Source organism: Ornithorhynchus anatinus, chromosome 2 (genome assembly GCF_004115215.2).
Source record: "Ornithorhynchus anatinus isolate Pmale09 chromosome 2, mOrnAna1.pri.v4, whole genome shotgun sequence".
Taxonomy (NCBI): Eukaryota; Metazoa; Chordata; class Mammalia; order Monotremata; family Ornithorhynchidae; genus Ornithorhynchus; species Ornithorhynchus anatinus.
In genome coordinates, this window is record NC_041729.1 from 119928980 (window position 1) to 119952032 (window position 23053).

A 23053-nucleotide genomic window follows, 5' to 3' on the forward strand; every position below is an offset into this window, starting at 1 on the left:
TTCGACAATTTTGGTCGAGAGTTATTTTTACTAATTGTTTTCTTAAATGAATTAAATCAGATTTTTTCCTTCTATTCTTTGACCTTCTTATTTTTATTTGTAGTTCAACAACAGAAAGATTAATCTTTGCTCTCCTTAGATTTTCCATATAATAAATGACTTCAGCATTTTGAACTATTGTGGTAATATTGCTTCAGTAATGTTTTTCACCATTGATGAGCTTCATGACTTTAGACTTGATAATGAACTTGTCAGAGCCTATGAATAATGATTCTACTCAGGATCCCAGCCAACTTCTATACTCTTTACTTTCCTAGGCATGATTTCTGACATTGAATTCTCTATTCGCTTTTGGGTTATTGTGCTCTCATCTAGAAGTCCTCCAAGAATCTTTTTTAAGGCATGTACAAATTTATGAAGAGCAGCAGAAAATATTGAGCAAGTGCATTATTTAGAGAGTCTTCAACTGCTTACTCTTCTGTACAGATATTCAAAGGGCTGTCACTTAAACTTGAAATCTTATGCTTTATGCACATTTGTATTCTAGCAAAATGCTTTTTGGATTTCATATATTGTTATTCAAGATAAACTCCTTATCAAAACAAATAAGAATATAAGTTACTTTTAATGAACGAGCTTCCTTGCCAAGATGTCCATACCATTTGCTTGAGTTTCTTTAAATATGCATTGGTGAATATGCACAGAAAATCAAGAAGAAACTGTTGCAGTGTGAACTTTCAGCACTTTTGAACTGTGAATTGTGTAGAATTCCATTCACCTCCTTATGCTTTGGTTCTGGGGTTTTTCTGCACCTTCCTTGTGAGTCCTCTTTTCCAAAATTAAAGATTCAGAGTAAAAGACTTGCTTTTCTACATTCTGTGCATGAACCTCTTTGATTTAGGGAGAGTGTTAGTGGTATTAATACAAATATCCATTCGCACAAAGAAATATTTTTGTATTTCTGATTTTTAGCTGTCACGATGTCTTATCATCATAAAATTATACTGTTTCTTATTATTTGGAGGTTTTCGGTTTCTTGCACAGTGCTTTTGAAAAAATGCATTCTTTTGGTTTCCTAAATGTAGCACTAATCACTAAATGAAAGGGTTTTTTTGTATTTTATTGGGGGAGAGAAGAGAACTTTGAAACCAAAAGCCTTTATAACTTGCTTGTCTTGTCTCTTAAAGATGTAAGATAACTCCAATTGAAAATAATGAAGTATTAAGAGACTTTCTGACTAAATTAATAGTCTGTTATGTGGAAAATTAAAATAAAATTAAGATACTACTTTAAACTTTAAGTGTTAATTTTTTTCTCATACAACAGGATTATTGTGCTTGCAAATTTATATTTTAGGCCAGGCATTTGTTTGATTATTTCAACATTCAAAACAAAACTCTTATTTCATTTTACTTTCACTCTATGCCATTGCAATAATGGTGTTCCAGGTGACTAATTTTAGCTTATTACAGGCCAGATACATTACCAGGCTACCATTTAGGGAGTTCTCTGACATTTCTCAGTTTGCCTGGTTATATTCCATTTTTTATTTTTCCCCCATTATGTATTTTACTACATCCAATGAATGTGCATGGCAGGTGGATAAGAGTCTGTTGTCAGTGGCTAATGGATGATCTAACTATTTTGGCTTCCTAGACATTGGTTGGCCCTGAAGGAGCTAACCTCATTAGAAGAGGAAGCAGTTAGCTTTCCCTATGCTAATAAAGCACATTTATTTTTAAAAGTGTATACAGAACCAGGCTATGATATTCTATTCCTAGACATGGTAAGAGAAAGCATCAAAGGCAATAAAAATCCTTGAAACTTGGCCTTCCCATAGGACCTCTCCAAATCAGTTCCTGTTAAATATACAGTTTATGTGGGAAATGAGTTAAAAGATGCCAAAGGCAATGTCAAATATGAAATGGCCATTCTGTGCTTCACACAATCCTCTAAATGTTCAGGGGGCTGTTGTTGTTTATAAAAGCTATTGTATTCCTTGGGGAAAAAAAAGTACTTCTGAAACTGTTTTCCAGATGGTGTCCATGTCCCAGATTCTACAAATTAATTACCCTAATATATCCTAAGAAATCCTCATCAAATAGTCACTATTATGGTCAGAATTTGTGTTCAGGGTTAAAGTAAGCTAATGCTAGTAATCCCTTTGAATCTAGAATTGAGCAGAAGGAAATGGGAAGTTCTAAAGCCATATATGCCCTACCTGCCCTTCTCAGTTGTTGGGATGAAGAAGACAAAATGATGTTACAGTTTCATTTCATAGTCCTCGTTTCCTGATACTTTCATGTCCAAGCTAATCAGAAACCAAAGTTACTGATGCCTCTGAATGGCACTTGAAATAATTTCTAGGAGTATTACCATTTTCCCAAACTCTTCAGCTTTCTCTATCACCCTCCTCATTCTTCTGTCCTTTAACCTCCTCCCCCTCTCAATTACTTCTTTTCTTTCCTATTAATTGGGCTTGTCAGACGCACCCATACTTATTGCTCGGCCTTTCTAGTGGCACTCAGAGCTAAAGAGAGTCCAGACCCCTCTTTTACTGGTATACTAAAAAGCAAAGTTTTAAATGGAGCTAATAATTGCATGCATGACTTATTAATGCATCCACATTTAAAGACTTTTTTGTCTTTCAGAAGATTGTCTAATGTGAAAGACAGTGAATGGAAAGATCATTTATCTAGAAAGTTGTAAAATTATAAGTTGTGTTTGGCAAGAGTCAAAATTTCAAGAAAATTGTCAAATAGAAACTTAGTATGTTTTTGATCTCCTTCCTTCCTTTTGCTAAAACTAAACCTAAAAGTTTAACTCTAAAATGGTTTAAAACTAAAACCATAAAAGGCTATATACCTATTCTATCCCATGAGGTAAAATAAAAGCTTTAGATTCTAATGTAGCTTTTGAAAGTCATCGTTAATTTCGCCTAAACAGATTGCCCCAGTGTCTTTAGCCCATTTACGTGTGTGTTAGTGGAAACTAAGGAGCCTCAAAAACCTTTCAGTAAATAATGTGGCCTTATTTGTCGGTTTCTTCTGATACTTTACCTTTCTCAGGTCTCTGCATGAATTGCAACAAAAGCACAGTTTAATTTTAAATTACTTTATCAATATTACAAGATCTTAATGGTATCTCATGCCTACATGATTTATCCAATCTGGGAACTTCGTATAAGAAATACTCTATTTTCTTTTTCTTTAGTATTGTAATTACAAACACCAATGTGCAACTTGTGTACCTCCTCCATAAAACATTTGTGATGTACCTGATCGTAGCTGGAAATGCAGTGTTAATAAACTGTCTCTTACTGATTTTCCAGAGTTTTGGAGGAACTATATCCTTAAAAAGAATTTCACTGATTTGCTTAACTGTGCTAAAGCATAAGAGACTGTAAATGAATATTCAGTCACAAAAAAGTTGAGCACATTTTGGCTCATCACCTCAAAGGGTACTTTTTGTTAATGGTATTTAAGTGCTTACTATGTGTCAAGCACCGGTCTAGGTGATTATCAGGTCGGACACAGTCCCTGTCCTATATGGGCTCATGTCTAAATTGGAGGGAGGGGGATTTAATCCTCATTTTACAGATGAGGTAATTGGGCACAGAGATGTTAAGTGACTTGCCCAAACAATTGGTCAGTCCGGGATTAGACCCCAGGTCCTCTGACTCCCAGGCCCATGCTCTTTCCACTGTGTCATGCTGCTTTCTGTTTAAGGTTTCTGCTTACTGTGTGTGTCTTGGTGGCCAAAGTCAACCCATTCCAGAGTCAATAAGGAAACTCAAGCCTAACCTCACTCCCCTAAAGCCCCCGTGTCCATGTGGTAAGTTGGATTTACACCCAGAGTCCATTCACAGGGAGTTGAATTGGTCATGTTTGGCAAATAATCCCAGAGGACTGCCCTGAAATAAATCTCAGGGGAAATGGACTCAAATTTCCTGTGCCATCTCCTCATCTTTACTCACTCTACATGAGCAGTTTGCCCAGAAAGTGAGGTGGGTTTTAGAATGTAAGATCTTCTCTTTATAGCAAATGTTGCAAAAAACTAAATTTGTCAAATTTTCTGTTTTTACTGTTTTTAGATTATGGTCTGGAAAGTATTTTTATTATTTAAAAAATGGGGTCAAAATGGAGACTATGGCATAAGTGTAGCAGTTTTGTAGCAAGATAGGTCTGATTTTTAATTTCGATACCTTTTTTAGGCTATAGATGAGTTTTTCAAGTGTGATTTTTTTCATCAGGCTAAATTCTGAGATAGGAACCTTGAAATATATTTAGCTATCTCATTAAAGTAGTATTTATAACTCATTTAAAACTTGAATGTAAAAATCCTCCAAAGATGTGATCTATTGCACAACAGTCAATTTCTCTATCTGCTGGTCTTGCTGAGAAAGGTAGGATAGTAGGCATCTCAACAGCCCCCTTTATAGAGATATGAGACCTTCACTTCTAAAAATTTGGTTCTTTGGAAACATCATTTAAAATAATCTACTCGATCTTGTAATCAAGGCTATATATCTTACTAGTGAAGAAAACATATTTTACAATAGTAAATATGTAGGCAGCCATCCTCTATGAATTAGTCAGTCAGCTATATTGACTGAGTGCTTAGTGTGAGGAGAGCATTCTACTAAATCCTGGAATAGTGCAGTACACTAGAGTTGATAAGCATGATTTCAGTCCCTTAGGAGTTTGCAGTCTAGTAATAATAATAATAATAATGTTGGTATTTGTTAAGCGCTTACTATGTGCAGAGCACTGTTCTAAGCGCTGGGGTAGATACAGGGTAATCAGGTTGTCCCACGTGAGGCTCACAGTCTTAATCCCCATTTTTCAGATGAGGTAACTGAGGCATAGAGAAGTGAAGTGACTTGCCCACAGTCACACAGCTGACAGGTGACAGTCGGGATTCAAACCCATGATCTCCGACTCCCAAGCCCATGCTCTTTCCACTGAGCCATGTTGCTTCTCTAGGGGATACAGACACCAAATCTACTCAGTCTTACTATTACTGGCCTTGAAAAAGAATGAAACTAAACTTCCTTTTGCACTGTTTAAAAGAAAAGTATTTGGCTGCTTAACTACTTGGTAAGAAAAGTACCATGCTTTATTCAGTGATAGCTACCTATAAAGAGCACAGTATTTGGGTGTGTAATATTCATGTGCCTTCTTTGATACCCCCAAAACTCCCTACCAGTTATTCTTAAACACTTTCATATCACAGTACTGTCTGTGATGAATCACCTAAAAAAGCTTTCTGAGACCAATACTTTAGGCCCGTACAATAACTCTGGGCAAATGGAAAAAAATCCATTTGTGACTCCAGTTTGCAGTCGGTATCAAAGCAGCTTGTTTGAGAGTGCCATTCTGACAGCAGACAAGTGCGGAGCCAGGATTAGAAGGATTAGTGTGTGACCTTGGGCAAGTCACTTAACTTTTCTGTGCCGCAATTACCTCATCTGTAAAATGGGGATTAAGACTGTGAGCCTTATATGGGGCAGGGTCTGTGCCAACCCAATTATCCTGTGTCTATCCTAGCACTTAGTACAACACCTGGCACATAGTAAGCGCTTAATACCTTAAATAAATACCTTAAAAAAAAAGACGACAACCCCAAAGCCACCTACCCCAAAGTCATCTCAGGACCTTCTCCAATCAATCAGTCAATCCATTGTATTTTTTTGAGCACTTACCTGTGTGGAGAGCACTGTAGTAAGAGCTTGGGAGAATGCAGTATATGAGAGTTGGTAGATACAATCCCAGGAACTGTGATATAATCACGTCTGCCTGATTGACATATGCCATTTTGAAAGTTTTTGCAACTTTGCCCAATAGTCTACGTTAATTCTAGGGAGCATTATGAAAAGCCCAAGAGTCCATCCAGAGTGGCAGTGAAGTAAAGGGTGCTGATGTCCCATTAGTCTTAGACTAGAGTTGGGATTTGACTGGCCCATGCAAGCATTTAGTCTTCTGACTAAAAGTTCTTACCTGTATAAATTCAGATAACTAACTGCAATTTCCAAATTCATTTGAATATAGAATTGTGATATGCATTATTCAAGGAACTGTGGATGCAGGATTATTTTCAAATGAGCTTTGCCCCAATATGCCCACAGTTTGGATTCTGAAACATTGAGTAGTTTATTGTATTTTCTTTAAGGTTGACAGCACAACTTTTTTATTTTTTAGGCTACCAAAAGATGTTAGAAAATTATTCTTTGTCAGGTTATACTTTTTAAAAATTCAAACCTATCATATATAAAAATATCCTCATTATCCATTAATTATTTTTCTGTCTGTATCATTTTTTTTTAAATGGCTCCATCCACCTCTCCCATCCACCTCGAGAACCTCCAGTGGCTGTTCTTCCAACTCCCCAACAGAGACTCCTTACCATCATTTTTAAGGGACTCAATCAGCTCTCCTCTCTTACCTAACCTTACTGATTTCCTGCTACAACCTAACCCACATACTTCACTCCTCTAAAACTTCTACACACTGATCTTATCTGTCTTGCTGTGACCTCTTGCCCATGTCCTCCCTTTGGCCTGAAACTCCTTGCCTCACTTTTTGTATTGCACTCTCCCAAGTGCTCAGTGCAGTATACTGCACACAGTAAGCACTTGATAAATACCAGTGATTGATTGAATAAATAGTAAGCGCTTAACAAATACCAACATTATTATTATTAAATCTCAAGCATAAAGTTATAAGCTCACTTTTTGTAAAATCACACATTCTCACTAATTTTTTACAGGGTATTTCTTCTTTTAAAAAGCATGTTTTCACTCTGGAAAATGTCACTGAAAGCATAAACTGTTCTGTTTTCCAGTTCTTAGACTCCTAGGTGTTTCAGTGGTCTTAGTATTTCTGATCCTTTCTGGACAGAAACTAATCTTTCTGTTTCTCTCCAGTAAAGATTTTGAATTGGCAAAGCAGCAGAAATGTATAGCTTAAAAATATTTGTAACTCTGTACTTTCAGATGTAATATAGCAAGTATAGAAAAAGTTAATCTGCATCAGCCTTCTTGCTGACCTCCCCGGCTCCTGTCTCTACCCACTTCAGTCCATTACTTCACTCTATTGCACGGGTCATTTTTCTACAAAAAATGTTCAGTCTATGTTTTCTCACTTCTCAAGAACCTCAAATGGTTGCCCATCGATCTCCGTATCCGACAGAAATTCCTTACCATAGGCTTTAAAAGCACTCAATTCACCTTGCCCCCTCCTACCTTACCTCACTGCTTTTCTACTACAAGCCAACCAGAGCACTTTGATCCTCTACTGATTCCCTACTACAACCCAACCAGCATACTTTGCTCCTCTACTGCTTTCCTACTCACTTTACCTCAAACTTGTCTGTCTTGCCACTGACCTCTCACCTTCTTCCTGTCTCTGTCCTGGAACACCCTCCCACTTTGTTTTCTAAAGACTATCACTCTCCCCACCTTCAAAGCCTTATTGAAGGCACATCTCCTCCAAAAGGCCTTCCCTGACTAGGCCCTCATTATCTCTTCTTCCACTCTCTTCTGCATTACCCTTGCACTCGGATTGACCCCCTTTATTCATCCCTCCCACAGTCCCACAGCCCTTATGTACATATCTGTAATTCATTTTTATGTTAGTGCCTGTCTCCCCCTCTAAATTGTAAACTCATAGTGGGCAGAGGACATGTCTACCAACTCTGTTATATTGTAGGGTCTCAAGTGCTTAGGGTTGTGCTCTGTGCACAGTAAGCTCTCAATTAATTTGACTGATGATTGACTGATTGATTAATCCCTAGTAAACATTATACCACTCCTTCCTCTCCTTTTATGCAATTAGTAGAGACACAAAATAAGCCCTTAGTTTTCATTTCCCTTTTATTTAACTCTCCCTGGCTTAGAAAATACCTGGAATATTTTCTGTTTGTATTGTTTTCCTACACACCTCGTTCAGTGCTTAGTACAGTGCTCTGCACACAGTAAACGCTCAATAAATATGATTGAATGAATGAATCTCATGAAACTTCTTTCTTAAACCTCATTTATCTTACCTTTATTTTTGGTGTAATCTCTTAGTGTCCCCTGGAGTCTAAAAATGTACAAACAGATTCTGCTCACTGTGTTGGAAACCTTGTTCCCTTTCAGATGGAGCTCCCTCAGTGCACATTTTCTCATCTGCGGGAAGTGATGGTGAACCTTGGTGAGGTTAAAGGTCTACGAATGGACTTTGAATGCAGACCTGAATTGGCCACCTGTGTGTTATTCGTCTTTTTACTTTTATGCATTCCCTGTCCCAACCCTCATCCCATTTTGGCTGTTCATGTTACTTTGTCCACAAGTATGCCTCCCTCCTTTCCAACCCATAAATATATCCTTTTTCCTTCTTTCCTCTTTGATATTCCCCTTCATTTCTTATTAGTTTATCTGCACCTCTGTTGGTATGTGCTACCCATTAGGACATATATCCCCACTTCCATTGGTATGTGCTACCCATTAGGCCATATTGGCCGTCCTTTCTACTATTGCCAGTGCCCCTGGACTTCACTGGAGTGCATGCCAATGGTTCCAGCATCATGTGTAATGAGTTTCACCATCACTCCTCTAGGAAGAGAGTGAAGTTGAGCTGTCTCCTTGAGAGAAATGTTCTGGTGTTATAATGCCTCCAGCTCCATTAAAGGGAGGGAACTTCTGGCAAGAGCTCGACACCTTGGCCTGAAAGAACTACCTTAGCAGCATGTCATTGGGTGAGCTCCATCAAGGAGGGAAAGGAAATACGGCAACAGTGAGTACTTTTTAAAAATCACATAATGATTTTCTAGCTTGTTAGGAGGAGATGAATAGTAGAGTCTGCATGGCTGAGTATCTGGATAGTTGGGTAAGCAGGAGATCAGGGTTCTATCACTTTATCATTAGTGTTTCCAAGTATCTTAACCACTCTCGAAGTACCATTTTGTCCATCTATCAAATGGAGAGAATAGTCACCATTGTACATCAGCACTTTAAAACATCATCTGAATTGTGTGGAATCTACATATTGTCTTTTAAATAGTGCTGGGAATCATCAGGAAGGACCTAGAAAGTGAAACAAACATGCATTGTTTTGCAACTCTATAAAACCAGGTACACCACCACCTGGAATAATTCATGCAGTTCTGAGTGTCCACTTTTAGGAAGGTCATAATAGAAAAGAAGAAGGTAAAGAAAAGACCAAACAAGGGAGGTGGAGGAGTTTCCATACAGTAACAGAAAGGGTGAAAGTTCAAAGAGAACATGATTGACATTTACAAAATCATGATGGACAAGGCAAACAAATCGTTATTAAATAAATCCCACAACACTGGGACAAGTGAATACTCACTGAAGCTTGAAGGTGGTAGGTTCAAAGCAAACAAAACAAAGCACTTCTTCATGTAGTAAGAGATAGCAAAAGGAATTTCACTACCACAGAAAGGAGACTGAAGATATGAGCAAGCTCAAGAAGGATTTGAATGAATTCATGGGCAAGAGGTGAATGATCTGTTACTTGCAGGAGAATTAGGGATGTAAAGGGGCATGTTAAGTTTATTAGATAGTACATTTTTAACCATTCAAATGAATAGCAAGCATCAAGTTGGATACAGAATGGTGGGCTGAGTAGAGTATTGGTCTGGTGCAGGAATAACATTTGTTTTACCAAAGCCATGTTTTTTAATGCTTCTCCAGTGTCAGATTTAATAGACTTTAACAGTAATGAAAGCTGGCCAAACTTTACTTCTCTTGCAAAACTTTCTTCAGGGTATTTTGTTCCATGCATTATTTGATTGCATTTGTATTTGGAGCAAAACATATTTCTGAATATTTTTTGATCCAAAGAAGTGCCTTTAATTGTAGTACATCTCTCTTAGAACAGATTTTTTTGAATTATTCTATATTTTTTCTCAAATGATCTTTATTATATTCATCTTTGCAAGAAAGGTTTCTCTTAGAATATTTTATTAATTTATGTCATTATTGATTTGACCCTCAGTACCACTTAGAACAATGCATGGCACATAGTAAGTGCTTAACAAATACCATTTTTATTAAATAAGTGTGAATCTGTTTATAGCTAGAAGAAGAGAATACATAGTTGCAGCTGTATATTACATTCTTTCCATAATTTTTATGGAATCTTGTAAGATGTGACTGTTCTTAAATTTGTACTCTTTGTATTAATTGTGGTATTTAAGCTCCTTCTGTACACCAAGCTCTGTACTAAGCCCTGGCATACCAGATAATCAGGCTAGACATAGTCCCTGTTTCACACTGGGCAAACAGTCTAAGGTACCGAATCCCCATTTTACAAATAAGGAAACTGAGATATTTAGAAGTTAAGTGACTTCCCTAAGGTCCTACAGCATGCAAGTGGAGGAGCCAGAATTATAACTCGGTCCTCAAACTCCCAGGCCTGCGCTTTTTCCACAAGGCCACATTGCTTCTTCACTTTTTTACCCATTACTTTCTGAAGAATTGTTGCATTTACATTTTTGTTCCATCATCTACTTGTAGATATGCTTAGTATTGTGCCTTTCTAAAAAAGCTGACTTGAAAGTTATCAAATCAGAAAAGCCAAAAACTTATGTATTTTGTGATTGTATCATCACCCACCCATGGTGAAATGTGCTCAGGCAGTTTCCATATTTCAGCTTAATCAGTAGACTTACACTTATTGATCTACTACTAGTTTAGTGTTATTTGGGGCTTTGCTTTTTAGTAGTCAGATGCTCATTATTTGATCCTAAAGCTTCATAAAAGCTGGTAGTTAATTCTAGTTGTTATCCATGTTGGTACTGTGCTATTTTGCAGAATCCCTTTTATGGAAGACTGTTGACTGAAAGCTAGTTGTATTCAGGGAACATTATTGTATTGTACTGTCCCAAGTCCTTAGTATAGTGCTATGCCTACAGTAAGTGCTAAATAAAAACCATTTATTAATTGATGACAGCTACAGTTATAGAGTAGATCTCTCCCAGACCCATTCAATTTCCACTAGACCATGCTGCTTCTTCTAAGATCAGAATCCTCTGTTGTCATACCTAGTGAAGTGCTCCTCAGGAAGTAGGGTCCCCTTAGGATTTTTTTTTTAGAAAACTGATTGATTGAAGCCAATTAGAGCTATTAAAATAAGTTGATACTGTGTTATACCTCTTTGACTTTTATCCCCAAATTCTCAAGGAATTAATTAGCCAACTCAAGAAGAAATCATAGGTGAAGGTTTTAGGAAATACTAAAAAGGATAAGAGAATACATGTTGCACACCATTCTTTATTTAGGAAAAGAGCAGGGGATTATTCAGAAAGCCAAGAATTAAAAGACAAAATGTTCCATAAAAGTATCTATTTAATATTCTATAATGCTCAAGAGCCATTTTGATTTTGGATTCAAAACAAATTTCTAAAATCTGGAACTTCAAAATGGAAAAGTAATTTTAATGAGCAAAACCTTGTTTCTCACTTTCTCTGACTTCCTTTATCTGTTTCAGCCTCTGTGTGTTGGCATGTTCTTGTCTGTGTTTTTGAGTATGTCTGTTTGTGTATTGATGTATTTGACTGCTTCTATACATCCTGTAAGTTTCTTGAGGGCAGGGGACATGTCTACCAACTCTGTTATATTGTATTCCCCCAACCACTTAATAGAGTGCTCTGCACCCAGTATGTACTCAATAAATATCATTGATTGATTGATCCTAAAGCAGCTTACCTTACAATTTCCTTCAAAAGAGCAAGGGTTTGAGATGTTGAGGAGTAATTTTGTTCAGGGTATGGCCCTGTCACTTTCCACCTGCTGGGGTCTTTTGTTTTAAGTGTTGGCCTGCTTGTACCAAGTGATCAAGCATCCCAATTTTGGCAGGACAACCATGATATTGGCGGATGTGATGTCCCTCTGCCTGAGAGGACAAAAAATGGGGTGAGATGGAATATCGTTGATGTGTAAAACAGTGGAGGCAGCTGTTATTGCTACTACTAAAAAAGAGAAGGACAAGTCATGTTCTCCAGCCTTAGCAATAATCACCATCACTCCTGCTACTGTTCTTAGGACTGATATGATTGAACTAGCTCTTCTGTCAATTGCAGTCTGATGATGTGTTTCCCTTTATCCTGAGAACTACCATCCCTGGGAGGTAAGGGCCAATTCTGGTACAGCTGATGTGTCCCAGGTGGTGTCAGTCCATGGTTGCTGTGACCCCAGCTGTATCAGCTTGGCCAAGGTGACTGCGTGGTTGGTTATCCTGTGGCAGGGCTTTGGTGACAATGGTAATAGAGACCTCTGGTCATTAAGAACTCTTTGTCGCAGCATCTGGAGCACAGTGACTTAACGTCTCTATGCCTCAGTTAGCTCATCTGTAAAATGAGGATTAAGACTGTGAGCCCTATGTAGTATTCCCAGACTGAGCCCCCCTACCCCTACATACTCCTCTGCCCCTCCCCATTCCCCTTCTTCCACCCTCTGCTCTTCCCTCTTCCCCTCCCCTCAGCACTGTGCATATTTGCATATTTGTATGTATTAATTACCCTATTTATTTTGTTAATGTTGTGTATATCTCTGTGATTCTATTTATTTTGATCATGTTTTGTTTTGATCTGTTTTGCTTTGCTGGCTATGTCCCCCGTTGAGACTGTGAGCCCGTTATTGAGCAGGGATTGTCTCTATCTGTTGCAGAATTGTGCATTCCAATGCTTAGTACAGTGCACTGCACATAGTAAGCGCTCAATAAATACTATTGAACGAATGAATGAATGAATAACAGGGATAGTGTCCAACCTGATTACCTTGTATTTACCCAGTGCCTTGAACAGTGCTTGGCACATAGTCCATTTTTAACAAATACCATAATTAATTCTTAATTGACAGGGAGCCACTCATATTAAAGTCACATCTCCTCCAAGAGACCCTTTCCCTTCTGCATCACCAATGCACTAGAATCTGTACTTTTTAAACACTTCATAGTCACCCCACCCTCAGGCCCACAGCACTTATTTACTTACATACATATTCCTAATTTATTTTAATGTCTGTCTCCCCCCTACACTGAATATGTGTACGAACTCTGTTGTATAACACTTTCCCAATGCTTAGTATAGTGTTCTGCACACATGAAGTGCTTAATAAATACCATTGATGGTTAGAATATTTTCTGTTTATCAATCGGCATTTTGCACTATCCCCTCTCCCTTTTTCTTTGTCCCACCTGTCTTTTTTATTGTTCATTCATTCTCTGTCCGAAGCCAAAACCTCCCCTTCTCTTTTTCTGGCCTTTTATAGCTTTCCTGCCTTTGCCCTGAGGATCACTTATTTCACACACTCCCCCCATGCCTCTCCCTTAACCTACATTGAGCTTGCAAAAATCCAGTCATTTTAGCCATACTGGATTGGCATAACAAAAGACACCTGCTTCCTACTCTAGAATGTAAGCTCAATGTGGGCAGAGAATACTTCCCTCTCATTCACCCCACACAGCCAATCTGTCACCAACACCTGCCGTTGTCACCTTCACAACATTGCCAAGATCTGCCCCTTCCTCTCCATCCAAACTGCTACCTTGCTGGTACAAGCTCTCATAATATCCCGACTGGATTATTGTGTCAGCCTCCTCTCTGATCTCCCATCCTCCTGTCTCTCCCAACTCCAGTCTATTCTTCATTCTGCTGCCCGGATCATCTTCCTACAGAAATGCTCTGGGCATGTCATCCCCCTCCTCAAAAGCCTCCAGTGGTTGCCTATCAACCTTCACATGAAAAAAACCCTCCTCATTCTTGGCTTCAAAGCTCTCTATCACCTTGCCGCCTCTTACCTCCCCTCCTTTCTCTCCTTTTACTGCCCATCCCGTACACTCGTCTCCTCTGCTGCTAACCTCCTCACTGGGCCTGGTTCTCGCCTGTCCTGCCATCGACCCCTGGCCCACGTCCTATGTCCACCGCTGTCCTGGAGTGCTTTCCCTCCTCACATCCCCCAAACTAACTCTCTTCCCCTCTTCAAAGCCCTACTGAGAGCTCACCTCCTCCAGGAGGCCTTCCCAGACTCAGCCCCCCCTTTCCCTCTGCCCCTCCTCCCCTCCCCATTCCCTCTACTCCCTCCCTCTGCTCTTCCTCCTTCCCCTCCCCACAGCACTTGTGCATATTTGTATATATTAGTACTCTATTTTGTTAATGATGTTTGTATATCTATTATTCTATTTATCGTGATGATATTAACATCAGACTACTCCTTTTGTTTTGCTTTGTTTTGTTGTCTGTTTCCCCCGTTTAGACTGTGAGCCTGTTATTGGTCAGGGATTGTCTCTGTTGCCAAATTGTACATTCCAAGTGCTTAGTACAGTGCTCTGCACATAGTAAGCTCTCAATAAATACGACTGAATGAATGAATGGCATGTAGTAAGTGTACAATAGCTACCACCACCAAAATCTGCCCTTTCCTCTCCATCCAAACCACTACCACTTTAGTACAATCACTTAACATATCCTGATTGGATTACTGCATCAGCATCCTTTCTGATCTCCCAACCTCCTGTCTCTCCTCTCTTCGGTCTATATTTCACTCCGCTGCCCCGATTATCATTCTATAGAAACGCTCTGGGCATATCACCCCCCTCCTCAAAAATCTCCAGTGGTTGCCCGTCAACCTCTGTATCAAGCAAAAACTCCTTACTATTGGCTTCAAAGCTCTCCATCACCTTGCCCCCTCCTACCTCACCTCCCTTCTCTCCTTCTACAGCCCAGCCCACACACTACATTCCTCTGGTGCTAACCTCCTCACTGTGCCTCATTCTCGTGTCCCCCCGTCGACCCCTGGCCCACGTCCTACCTCTGACCTGGAATGCCCTCCCTCCTCAGATCCGCCAGACTAACTCTTTTCCCCTCTTCAAAGCCCTACTCAGAACTCACCTCCTCCAGGAGGCCTTCCCAGACTGAGCCCCCCCTTCTCCTCTGCTCCACTTCCCCTCCCCATTGCCCCTACTCCCTCCCTCTGCTCTACCCCCTCCCCCTCCCCAAAGCACTTATGTATCTTCTACATATTTATTGCTCTATTTTATTAATGATGTGTATATATCTATAATTATATTTATTTTGATGGTATTGATGCCTGTCTACTTGTTTTGTTTTGTTGTCTGTCTTCCCTTTGTAGACTGTGAGCCTGTTCTTGGGTAGGGATTGTCTCTATCTGTTGCTGAATTGTACTTTCCAAGCACTTAGCACAGTGCTCTGCACACAGTAAATGCTCAATAAATACAATTGAATGAATGAATGAGTGAATGAATGAATGGAACAAGTATAACTGGAGGAGATAACTCTGAGAGGAAACCATTGCTTTGAAGCAGAAAAAAAGTGATTAGAAATAAAAAGTAAATTTGGTAGCTTAGTGCCTGCTCAATTTTAAGCATTATTTTTGTAATTATTACATAGAGAACTCTGTAGCTAAAATTGGTAAACAGCCTTTGTTGAAGCACTGGGTTATTTTAATAATCTGTAGTTTTCAGAAGTTTCCATTCAAGAGAATCTGCTGTAGTCCAAAGATAGTTTTTAAAATCCTGTGACTTACTAGTTGGATGAAGCAGCATGGCTTAGTGGAAAGAGCACAGGCTTGGGAGTCAGAGGACGTAGGTTCTAATCCCGGCTCTGCCACTTGTCTGCTGTGTGACCTTGGGCAAGCCACTTCACTTCTCTGTGCCTCAGTTTCCTCATCTGTAAAATGGGGATTAAGAGTGTGAGCCCTACGTGGGGCAACCTGATTACCTTGTATCTACCCCAGTGCTTAAAACAGTGCTTGGCACATAGTAAATGCTTAACAATACTGTAGTAAGTATTATTATTATTAATAGTTGTTTTCCCTGCCCTTAAAATTGTTGTAGCAGTTCTTTATCCAGTGGCTGTTAGCCTGTGAAATTCATTCATCAATCCATCCATAGCATTTGTTGAGCACTTACTCTGGGCAAGGCACTGTAGTAATTACTTGGGAGAGTTCAGTAGAGTTAAACATAATCCTTGCTCTCACACAATTACAATCCAGGAGGGGTGACAGACATTAAAATAAATTGCATGTAGGAGAAAACAATAGAGCATAAAAATTTGTACTTAGGTACTGTTTGATCAATCAGCAGTTATTTAATGAGTGCTTACTGTGTTCAAAGAGAGTTTAAAGCAATAGAGTTGCTAGACAATTTCTCTGCCCACAAGGAGCTTATAGTCCAAGGAGGGGTGGCGACATTAATAAAAATTACTGATAAGTGCATAAGTGCTGTGAATGGGGTGAATATCAAGTGACTAGAGGGCACAAATCCAAGTGCACAGGTAACGCACAAGAAAGCAAGAGTAGGGAAAATGAGATCTTAATTGGGGAAGGTCTCTTGGAGGAGATGTGATTTTAGTAAGTCTTTGAAGGTGGGGAGAGTGATGGTCTATTATATGGAGGGGGAGAGTTTCAGACCAGAGGAAGAATATAGACAAAGAGTTGGTGGTAGGTATGATCTCTGTGAAGAAACTTTGAGAGGAAACTGAGGCACAGAGATATTAGGTGACGTGCCCAAGATCAAGCAACAGGCAAGTGGCAGAGTCGGAATTAGAACTCAGGTCCTTGGGTTCCCAGGCCCATGCTTTATGTACTAGGCCACGTAAGTTTTGTCCCAAATGAAGAATGACTAAAGCACAAATTTGCAGCAGTTATGTACTCTTTCATTCCTAAAACACACTGTAGTTTTTTAGCTTCTAACAGATGGTTATAGAAAATCTAGGAAGATTTCAGGATGGATCTGGAAAATTTATATTCTTTTTAAAAACTGGAAAAAAGTGGAGGGAAAAGTATTGTTTCAGGTTTAACTGCTCTCTGGAAGAATTTAACCAAACTCATAAATAAGAAATGTTAGAGATGTAACAGAAGGAAGTCAGAATGTTTTTGAAGGAAGTGCCTCTATGAGACATGCAGAACTCCTAACGATTACTGAAGAGGTAATGTACCAGTCTGCACCAGGATTCCCTCCCAAAACCTGAAGGTGCCAGTAGCACTATAAAACTAAAATTTGTCATGACTTTTTGCTATTTAGAACACCTCCTGTCCAATGATGCTTCATTAGTCAAAGAAATAAAGAGCCACCATTGCCTTTGGAAGACAGAGTGTGTTAGCATGGGGCATCACACTTAATACCTATTTGAAATTCCATAGAGCTGAGGGCTACCCAATCTATCATATAGGTTTGAAATGATCTTAGAACTACTTGGGCACCCCATCAGTGTTACAAAAACCGGGTTTGGGTAGGACATAAATTAGTCTCCTAACACTGAAATTTTGTTTTCCTTAACACAGATTGTCACGGTAATGGTAGAATATAAGAACTGCACTGTGGTGACCTGAAATGGCCTGATTGAAAGGAGTTACAGAGAAAATGCTTTAATACTCCAGCAACACCCTCAAATGGGTACAGTTTCATCGTTAGTGGCATCATGTTCACATTTGAAGGGCAACCATATATATGTCTAGATGGTTGTTCTTAATGTAAATATATATTCTCTCTCTCTCTCTCTCACACACACACATATACACACAGTTACATACTAATAGTTCTTTCCCTCAGTGATCATGCCACCAATTTCATTGCAAAAATTGAAACCATCAGTCATTATCTCCCTAAAATCTCCCTTGTACCTCTCCTCCTGCTCCACTCTTCGATTTTCCTATCTTCCCAAACAGTATCTTTTCCGTTAAAGATCTTTCTCCGTTAAAAATCAACATAGCCTAGTGGAAAGAGCTTGGGACCGAAAGTCAGAGGACCTGGCTAATCCTGGCTCCATCACTTATCTGCTGTGTAAACTTGGGCAAGTCACTTGAATTATCTGGTCCTTAGTTTCCTCATCTGTAAAATGGGGATTAAATCCTACTCCCTCCTACGTAGACTGTGAGCCCCATGAGGGACACGGATTTTGTTCAACCTGGTTATCTTGTATCTACTCCAGTGCTTAGTATAGTCCTTGGCACAAAGAAAGCACATAACAAGTATCATTTAAAAAAATATATCTACCCCCACCTATGCTGCCAACCCCAATCCTTTGTACCTTATTAAAACCCTTGTCTCCTTTCTCTCCTCCTTGACTGCCATCCTCAACCATTCACTATCCACAGCATCCTTCCTCACTACTTTCAAACCTGCTCCTGTACTTCTTATCCTAAAAAAAAACTCCCATGACCCCATGGCCCCCTCCACCTACTGCCCTATCTCCCCTCCTATCATTCCTCTCCAGACTCCTCAAGCAAATTATTTACACCCGCTGTCTCCACTTCTTGCCCTCCAAATCTCACCTTGAACCTTGACCACCTGGGTTATGCCCCCGTTCACTACACAGAAACGGCTTTCTCAAAAGTCACCAGTGATTTCCTTCTTGTCAAATCCAGCAGTGTCTACTCCAACCTAGTCCTCTGGGACCATTCAACTGATTTCTGCAATGTGGACCCCCTCCTTCTCCTGGAAATATTATCTAACCTCATTTTCACTGACACTGTCTCCCTTATTAAATTGTAAGCTCTTTGAAGATGAAAAACACATTTAGTTTCTGTTACACCCTCCAAAGAGGTTGCTGAGCTCTACACTTAGCAAGTGCTTGATAAATACCAATGGTTGATTATAACTTTGCTGTGATTTAGAATTTAAAAATCTGTGGGATGCTCTTTCTAAAATAAAAAAAATAATGAAATAATGAAACAAAGCAGAATTCCCAAAGAGCTGTGGTATGGCAAACTAATATCTACCAACTCTGTTGTATTGTACTTTCCCACGCACTTGGTACAGTGTTCTGCACACAGTAACTTCTCAATACAATAGTATTTATTGATTGATTGGTTGATAGTATAGATAGAATGTACTTTGCCACATTCAAGGGAGAATAGCTTTTTGTTAGGATAACTAACCAACTCTCTAATGCAAGAAGCCATTCATGTGAAGCAGCGTGGCATAGTGGATAGAGCATGGGCCTGGGAGTCAGAAGGTTATGGGTTCTAGTCCCGGCTTCACCACTTATCTACTCTGTGATCTTGGGCAAGTCACTTCACTTCTCTAGGCCTCAGTTGCCTCATCTGTAAAATGGGGATTGAGACTTTGAGCCCTATATGGGATGGGGATTGTGTCCTACCCAATTTGCTTGAATCCACCCTAGCACTTAGTACAGTGCCTGTCACTTAGTAATCGCTTAAATTAACAAATACCATAATAATAATAATTCATTTGCATGTGGGGGTTTTTTTGTTTCTTTGGTTTTTGGGGTTTTTTATGGTATTTGTTGACCACTTATTCATTCATTCAGTAGTATTTATTGAGTACTTACTATGTGCTTACTATGTGTACATCCAAGTACAAGCGCTGTACTAAGTGCTTGGAATGTACAATTAGGCAACAGATAGAGACAATCCCTGCCCAATGATGGGCTCACAGTCTAAGCCGGGGGGGACAGACAGAAAAGCAAAACAGAACAAAACAAACACAAGACATTATCAACAAGATAAATAGAATCAAGGAGATATACACCTCATTAACAAAATAAATAGGATAATAAATAATATATGCAAATGAGCACAGTGCTGAGGGGAGGGGAAAGGGGAAGAGCAGAGGGTGAAGCGGGGAGGAGAAGCAGAGGGAAAGGGGAGGCTCAGTCTGGGAAGGCCTGCTAAGCCTAGGCTCTTTGCTGGTTCCCTATCACCTTTCCTTTTTACTCTCTTATTTCCATTTATTTCATCTTTTTCTCTCTCATTGCATGTTCCCTAATCCCACCTCCAGCCCCAGGTAATTAGGTTGTCCCAAATGGGGCTCACAGTCTCAATCCCCATCTTCCAGATGAGGTAACTGAGGCACAGAGAAGTGAAGTGACTTGCCCAAGGTCACACAACAGACAAATGGTGGAGCCGGATTAAAACCCAGGACTCCTGATTCCCAAGCCTGTGCTCTTTCCACCAGACCACACTGCTTCTCAAAATAATTATCAGATGGCTCGGTACACTTTCATACGGTTGCTGAAAGTTGTCCAAAAGTGAGGACTGGACTAGAAAATGTGATCTGAACCCGGCCTGCCTTGTGTAAAAGTCAAATAATCAATTCTGTATGCCCATTGAGATCAGATCCCTGTTCATAGTAATAATAATAATTTTGGTGTTTCATTCATTCAATCATATTTATTGAGGCCTTTGTGTGCAGAGCAATGTACTAAGCTCTTGGGAAAGTAAATACAGCAATAAAGAGAGACATTCTGCTGCCCACAACGAGCTCACAATCCAGAGTGGGAAGACAGACATCATTATAAGTAAACAGACCTCAGTATAAATAAATAAAATTACAGATATATACATAAGTGCTATGGGGCAGGGAGAGGGCGGAAGAGCAAAGGGAGAAAGGGTGAAGCAGAAGAGAGTGGAAGATGAGGAAAAGTGGGGCTTAGTCTGGAAAGACCTCTTTGTGGAGATGTGCCTTCAGTAAGGCTTTGAAGTGGGGGAAGAGTAACTGTCTGGTGGATTTGAGAAGGGTGGACATTCTAGGCCAGAAGTAGGACGTGGGCAGGCGGTCAGCGGTGAGTCAGGTGAGATTGAGACACAGTGAGAAGGTTAACACTAGAGGAGTGAAGCGAGTGGCCTGGATTGTAGAAGGAGAGAAGCGAGATGAGGTATTTGTTAAGTGCTTACTATGCGTTAGGCACTGTATACTAAATGCTGGGGTAGCTACAAGCAAATTGGGTTGGACAGAGTCCTTGACCCATATGAGGCTCACAGTCTCAATCCCCATTTTACAAATGAGGTAACTGAGGCACATAGAAGTGAAGTGACTTGACCAAGGTCACACAGCAGATAAGTGGTGGAGCTGGGATTAGAACCCATGGCCTTCTGACTCGCTGGCCCATCCTCTATCCACTAGGCCATTTTGAATGTGAAGTGACAGAAGCAGAAACACCTGGATTCCGTTACCAGATGTTCACAGGGTATGGACTGAGTTTTTGACCTTGTATGTGGTTTTATTTTTACCACCTTGCCTTGACTCAGACTCAGAGCACTGGAGCTCTGTTGGTACCTGTACCATAGAATAGATTAATAATAATAATAATGTTGGTATTTGTTAAGCGCTTACTATGTGCCGAGCACTGTTCCAAGCGCTGGGGTAGACATAGGGGAATCAGGTTGTCCCACATGGGGCTCACAGTCTTAATCCCCATTTTACAGATGACGTAACTGAGGCCCAGAGAAGTTAAGTGACTTGCCCACAGTCACACACTTAGCAACTATAACACCTAGTTTCAGGAATTTCTGATGATAATACTCTGAGAGTAATGACAAGTAGGCAGGGAACTTGTCTACCGAAGCTGTTGTACTCTCCCAAGCGTTTGGTACAGTTAAGTGCTTAATAAATGCCATTGTTGATCAAAGTGTGAAATAGGTATAATTATCCCAAAGTGACTGCATTAGTGGAGTGCCACTTACCATCTTGGAGTATCCAAAGTTGCTTATTCTCAGAGCTGTTGGCCAAAAGAGCTTATCTGCTGTGTCACCTTGGCCAGGTCACTTCACTTCTCTGTGCCTCAGTTACCTCATCTGTAAAATGGCAATTGAGACTGTGAGCCCCTTGTGGGTCAGGGACAGTCCCCTACCCAATTTGCTTGTATCCAGCCCAGCGCTTAGTATACAGTGCCTGGTGCATAATAAGCACTTAACAAATACTTCACCTTGCTTCTCTCCTTCTTAAAACCACCTTTTCCCATAGATAGCTGATTCTCCTCAATTCTTTTCTTTTGCTCTAAAGACAAAAGAACTACTTGAGTTCCCCAATCATTGGTATTTATGGGGAATTTATTGGGTGCAAGCACTGTACTAAGTGCTTAGGAAAGTACAGTAGAGTTAGTAGATTGATTCCTGACCTCATGGATCTTAGAGTATAGCAGAGGATACAGTTACAATAGATTAAGGGTAGGGAATGATACCAAGTCTAAGATGATGTACATGAGTGCTGTTGGGGTAAGGTAAGTACCTAAATGTTTGGGGGATAAGAACTAAAGTGCTTAAGTGAAACTTATGGAGGAGATTGGATTTTAATAAGACTTTAAAGATGGAGAGAGGGTGGAGGAGGATTTCTGGGGAGCAGGGAATATGTTAGCCAAGGTTTGATGGTGAGAGATGCAATTGAGTCACTAAGTTGGTGTTAGAGGAACAAAGTGTGTAAACTGGGTTGTTGTGGGAGAGGGGGATTAGAGAAGCAGCGTGGCTCAGTGGAAAGAGCACGGGCTTTGGAGTCAGAGGTCATGGGTTCAAATCCCAGCTCGGCCATTTGTCAGCTGTGTGACTATGGGCAAGTCACTTCACTTCTCGGTGCCTCAGTTACCTCATCTGTAAAATGGGGATTAAGACTGTGAGCCCCACGTGGGACAACCTGATTCCCCTGTGTCTACCCCAGCGCTTAGAACAGTGCTCGGCACATAGTAAGCGCTTAACAAATACCAACATTATCATTATTATTATTATAGAGTTGATGGAGTGCTTTAAAGTCGAAGGTGAGGAATTTCTATTTGGTACAGCGATGAAGGGGTCAACCATTGGAGGCATTTCAGTAGAGTGAGGACACTTGTGCAGAACAACTTTTAGAAAAATACTATGGGCCACTGAATAAGATGCATGGATTTTGTGAGCATTCAGTCATTAAATCTCGTCAATTCTATCTCCATAACATCTCAACAACTAACCTCTCCCGCTAATGTAGCTAATTTAATCTAATCAGCTTCCCCACTTATCCAAGTATTTTTCATATTCTATTCATTCATTCATTCAGTAGTATTTATTGAGCGCTTACTATGTGCAGAGCACTGTACTAAGCTCTTGGAATGTACAAATCAGTAACAGATAGAGACAGCCCCTGCTCCTTGATGGGCTTACAGTCTAATCGTGGGGGGGGGGGGGACGGGACGGGACGGGACAGACAGACAAGAACAATGGCAATAAATAGAATCAAGGGGAAGAACATCTCATTAAAGCAATAGCAAATAAATAGAATCAGGGTGATGTACATCTCATTTACAAAATAAATAGGGTAAT

At 40.0% G+C, this 23053-nt stretch overlaps 1 protein-coding gene across 3 annotated transcripts in view; it reads left to right on the forward strand.

Annotated features, from left to right (window-relative positions):
• TDRD3 (tudor domain containing 3) overlaps positions 1-23053 on the forward strand; it is a 207916-nt gene that overhangs the window by 157840 nt on the left and 27023 nt on the right. The window contains exons 13-14 of one of the 3 annotated variants that reach the window (XM_029057163.2): positions 8141-8249; positions 8601-8617. The exons of 1 other annotated variant lie outside the window; for it this stretch is intronic. In XM_029057163.2, coding sequence (XP_028912996.1) covers positions 8141-8249; positions 8601-8602 — 111 coding nt within the window. In that variant the 3' untranslated portion in view covers positions 8603-8617. Of the gene's footprint in view, positions 1-8140; positions 8250-8600; positions 8778-23053 lie in introns of those variants that run through there. One more of the 3 variants, XR_005659787.1, reaches the window with a different exon arrangement.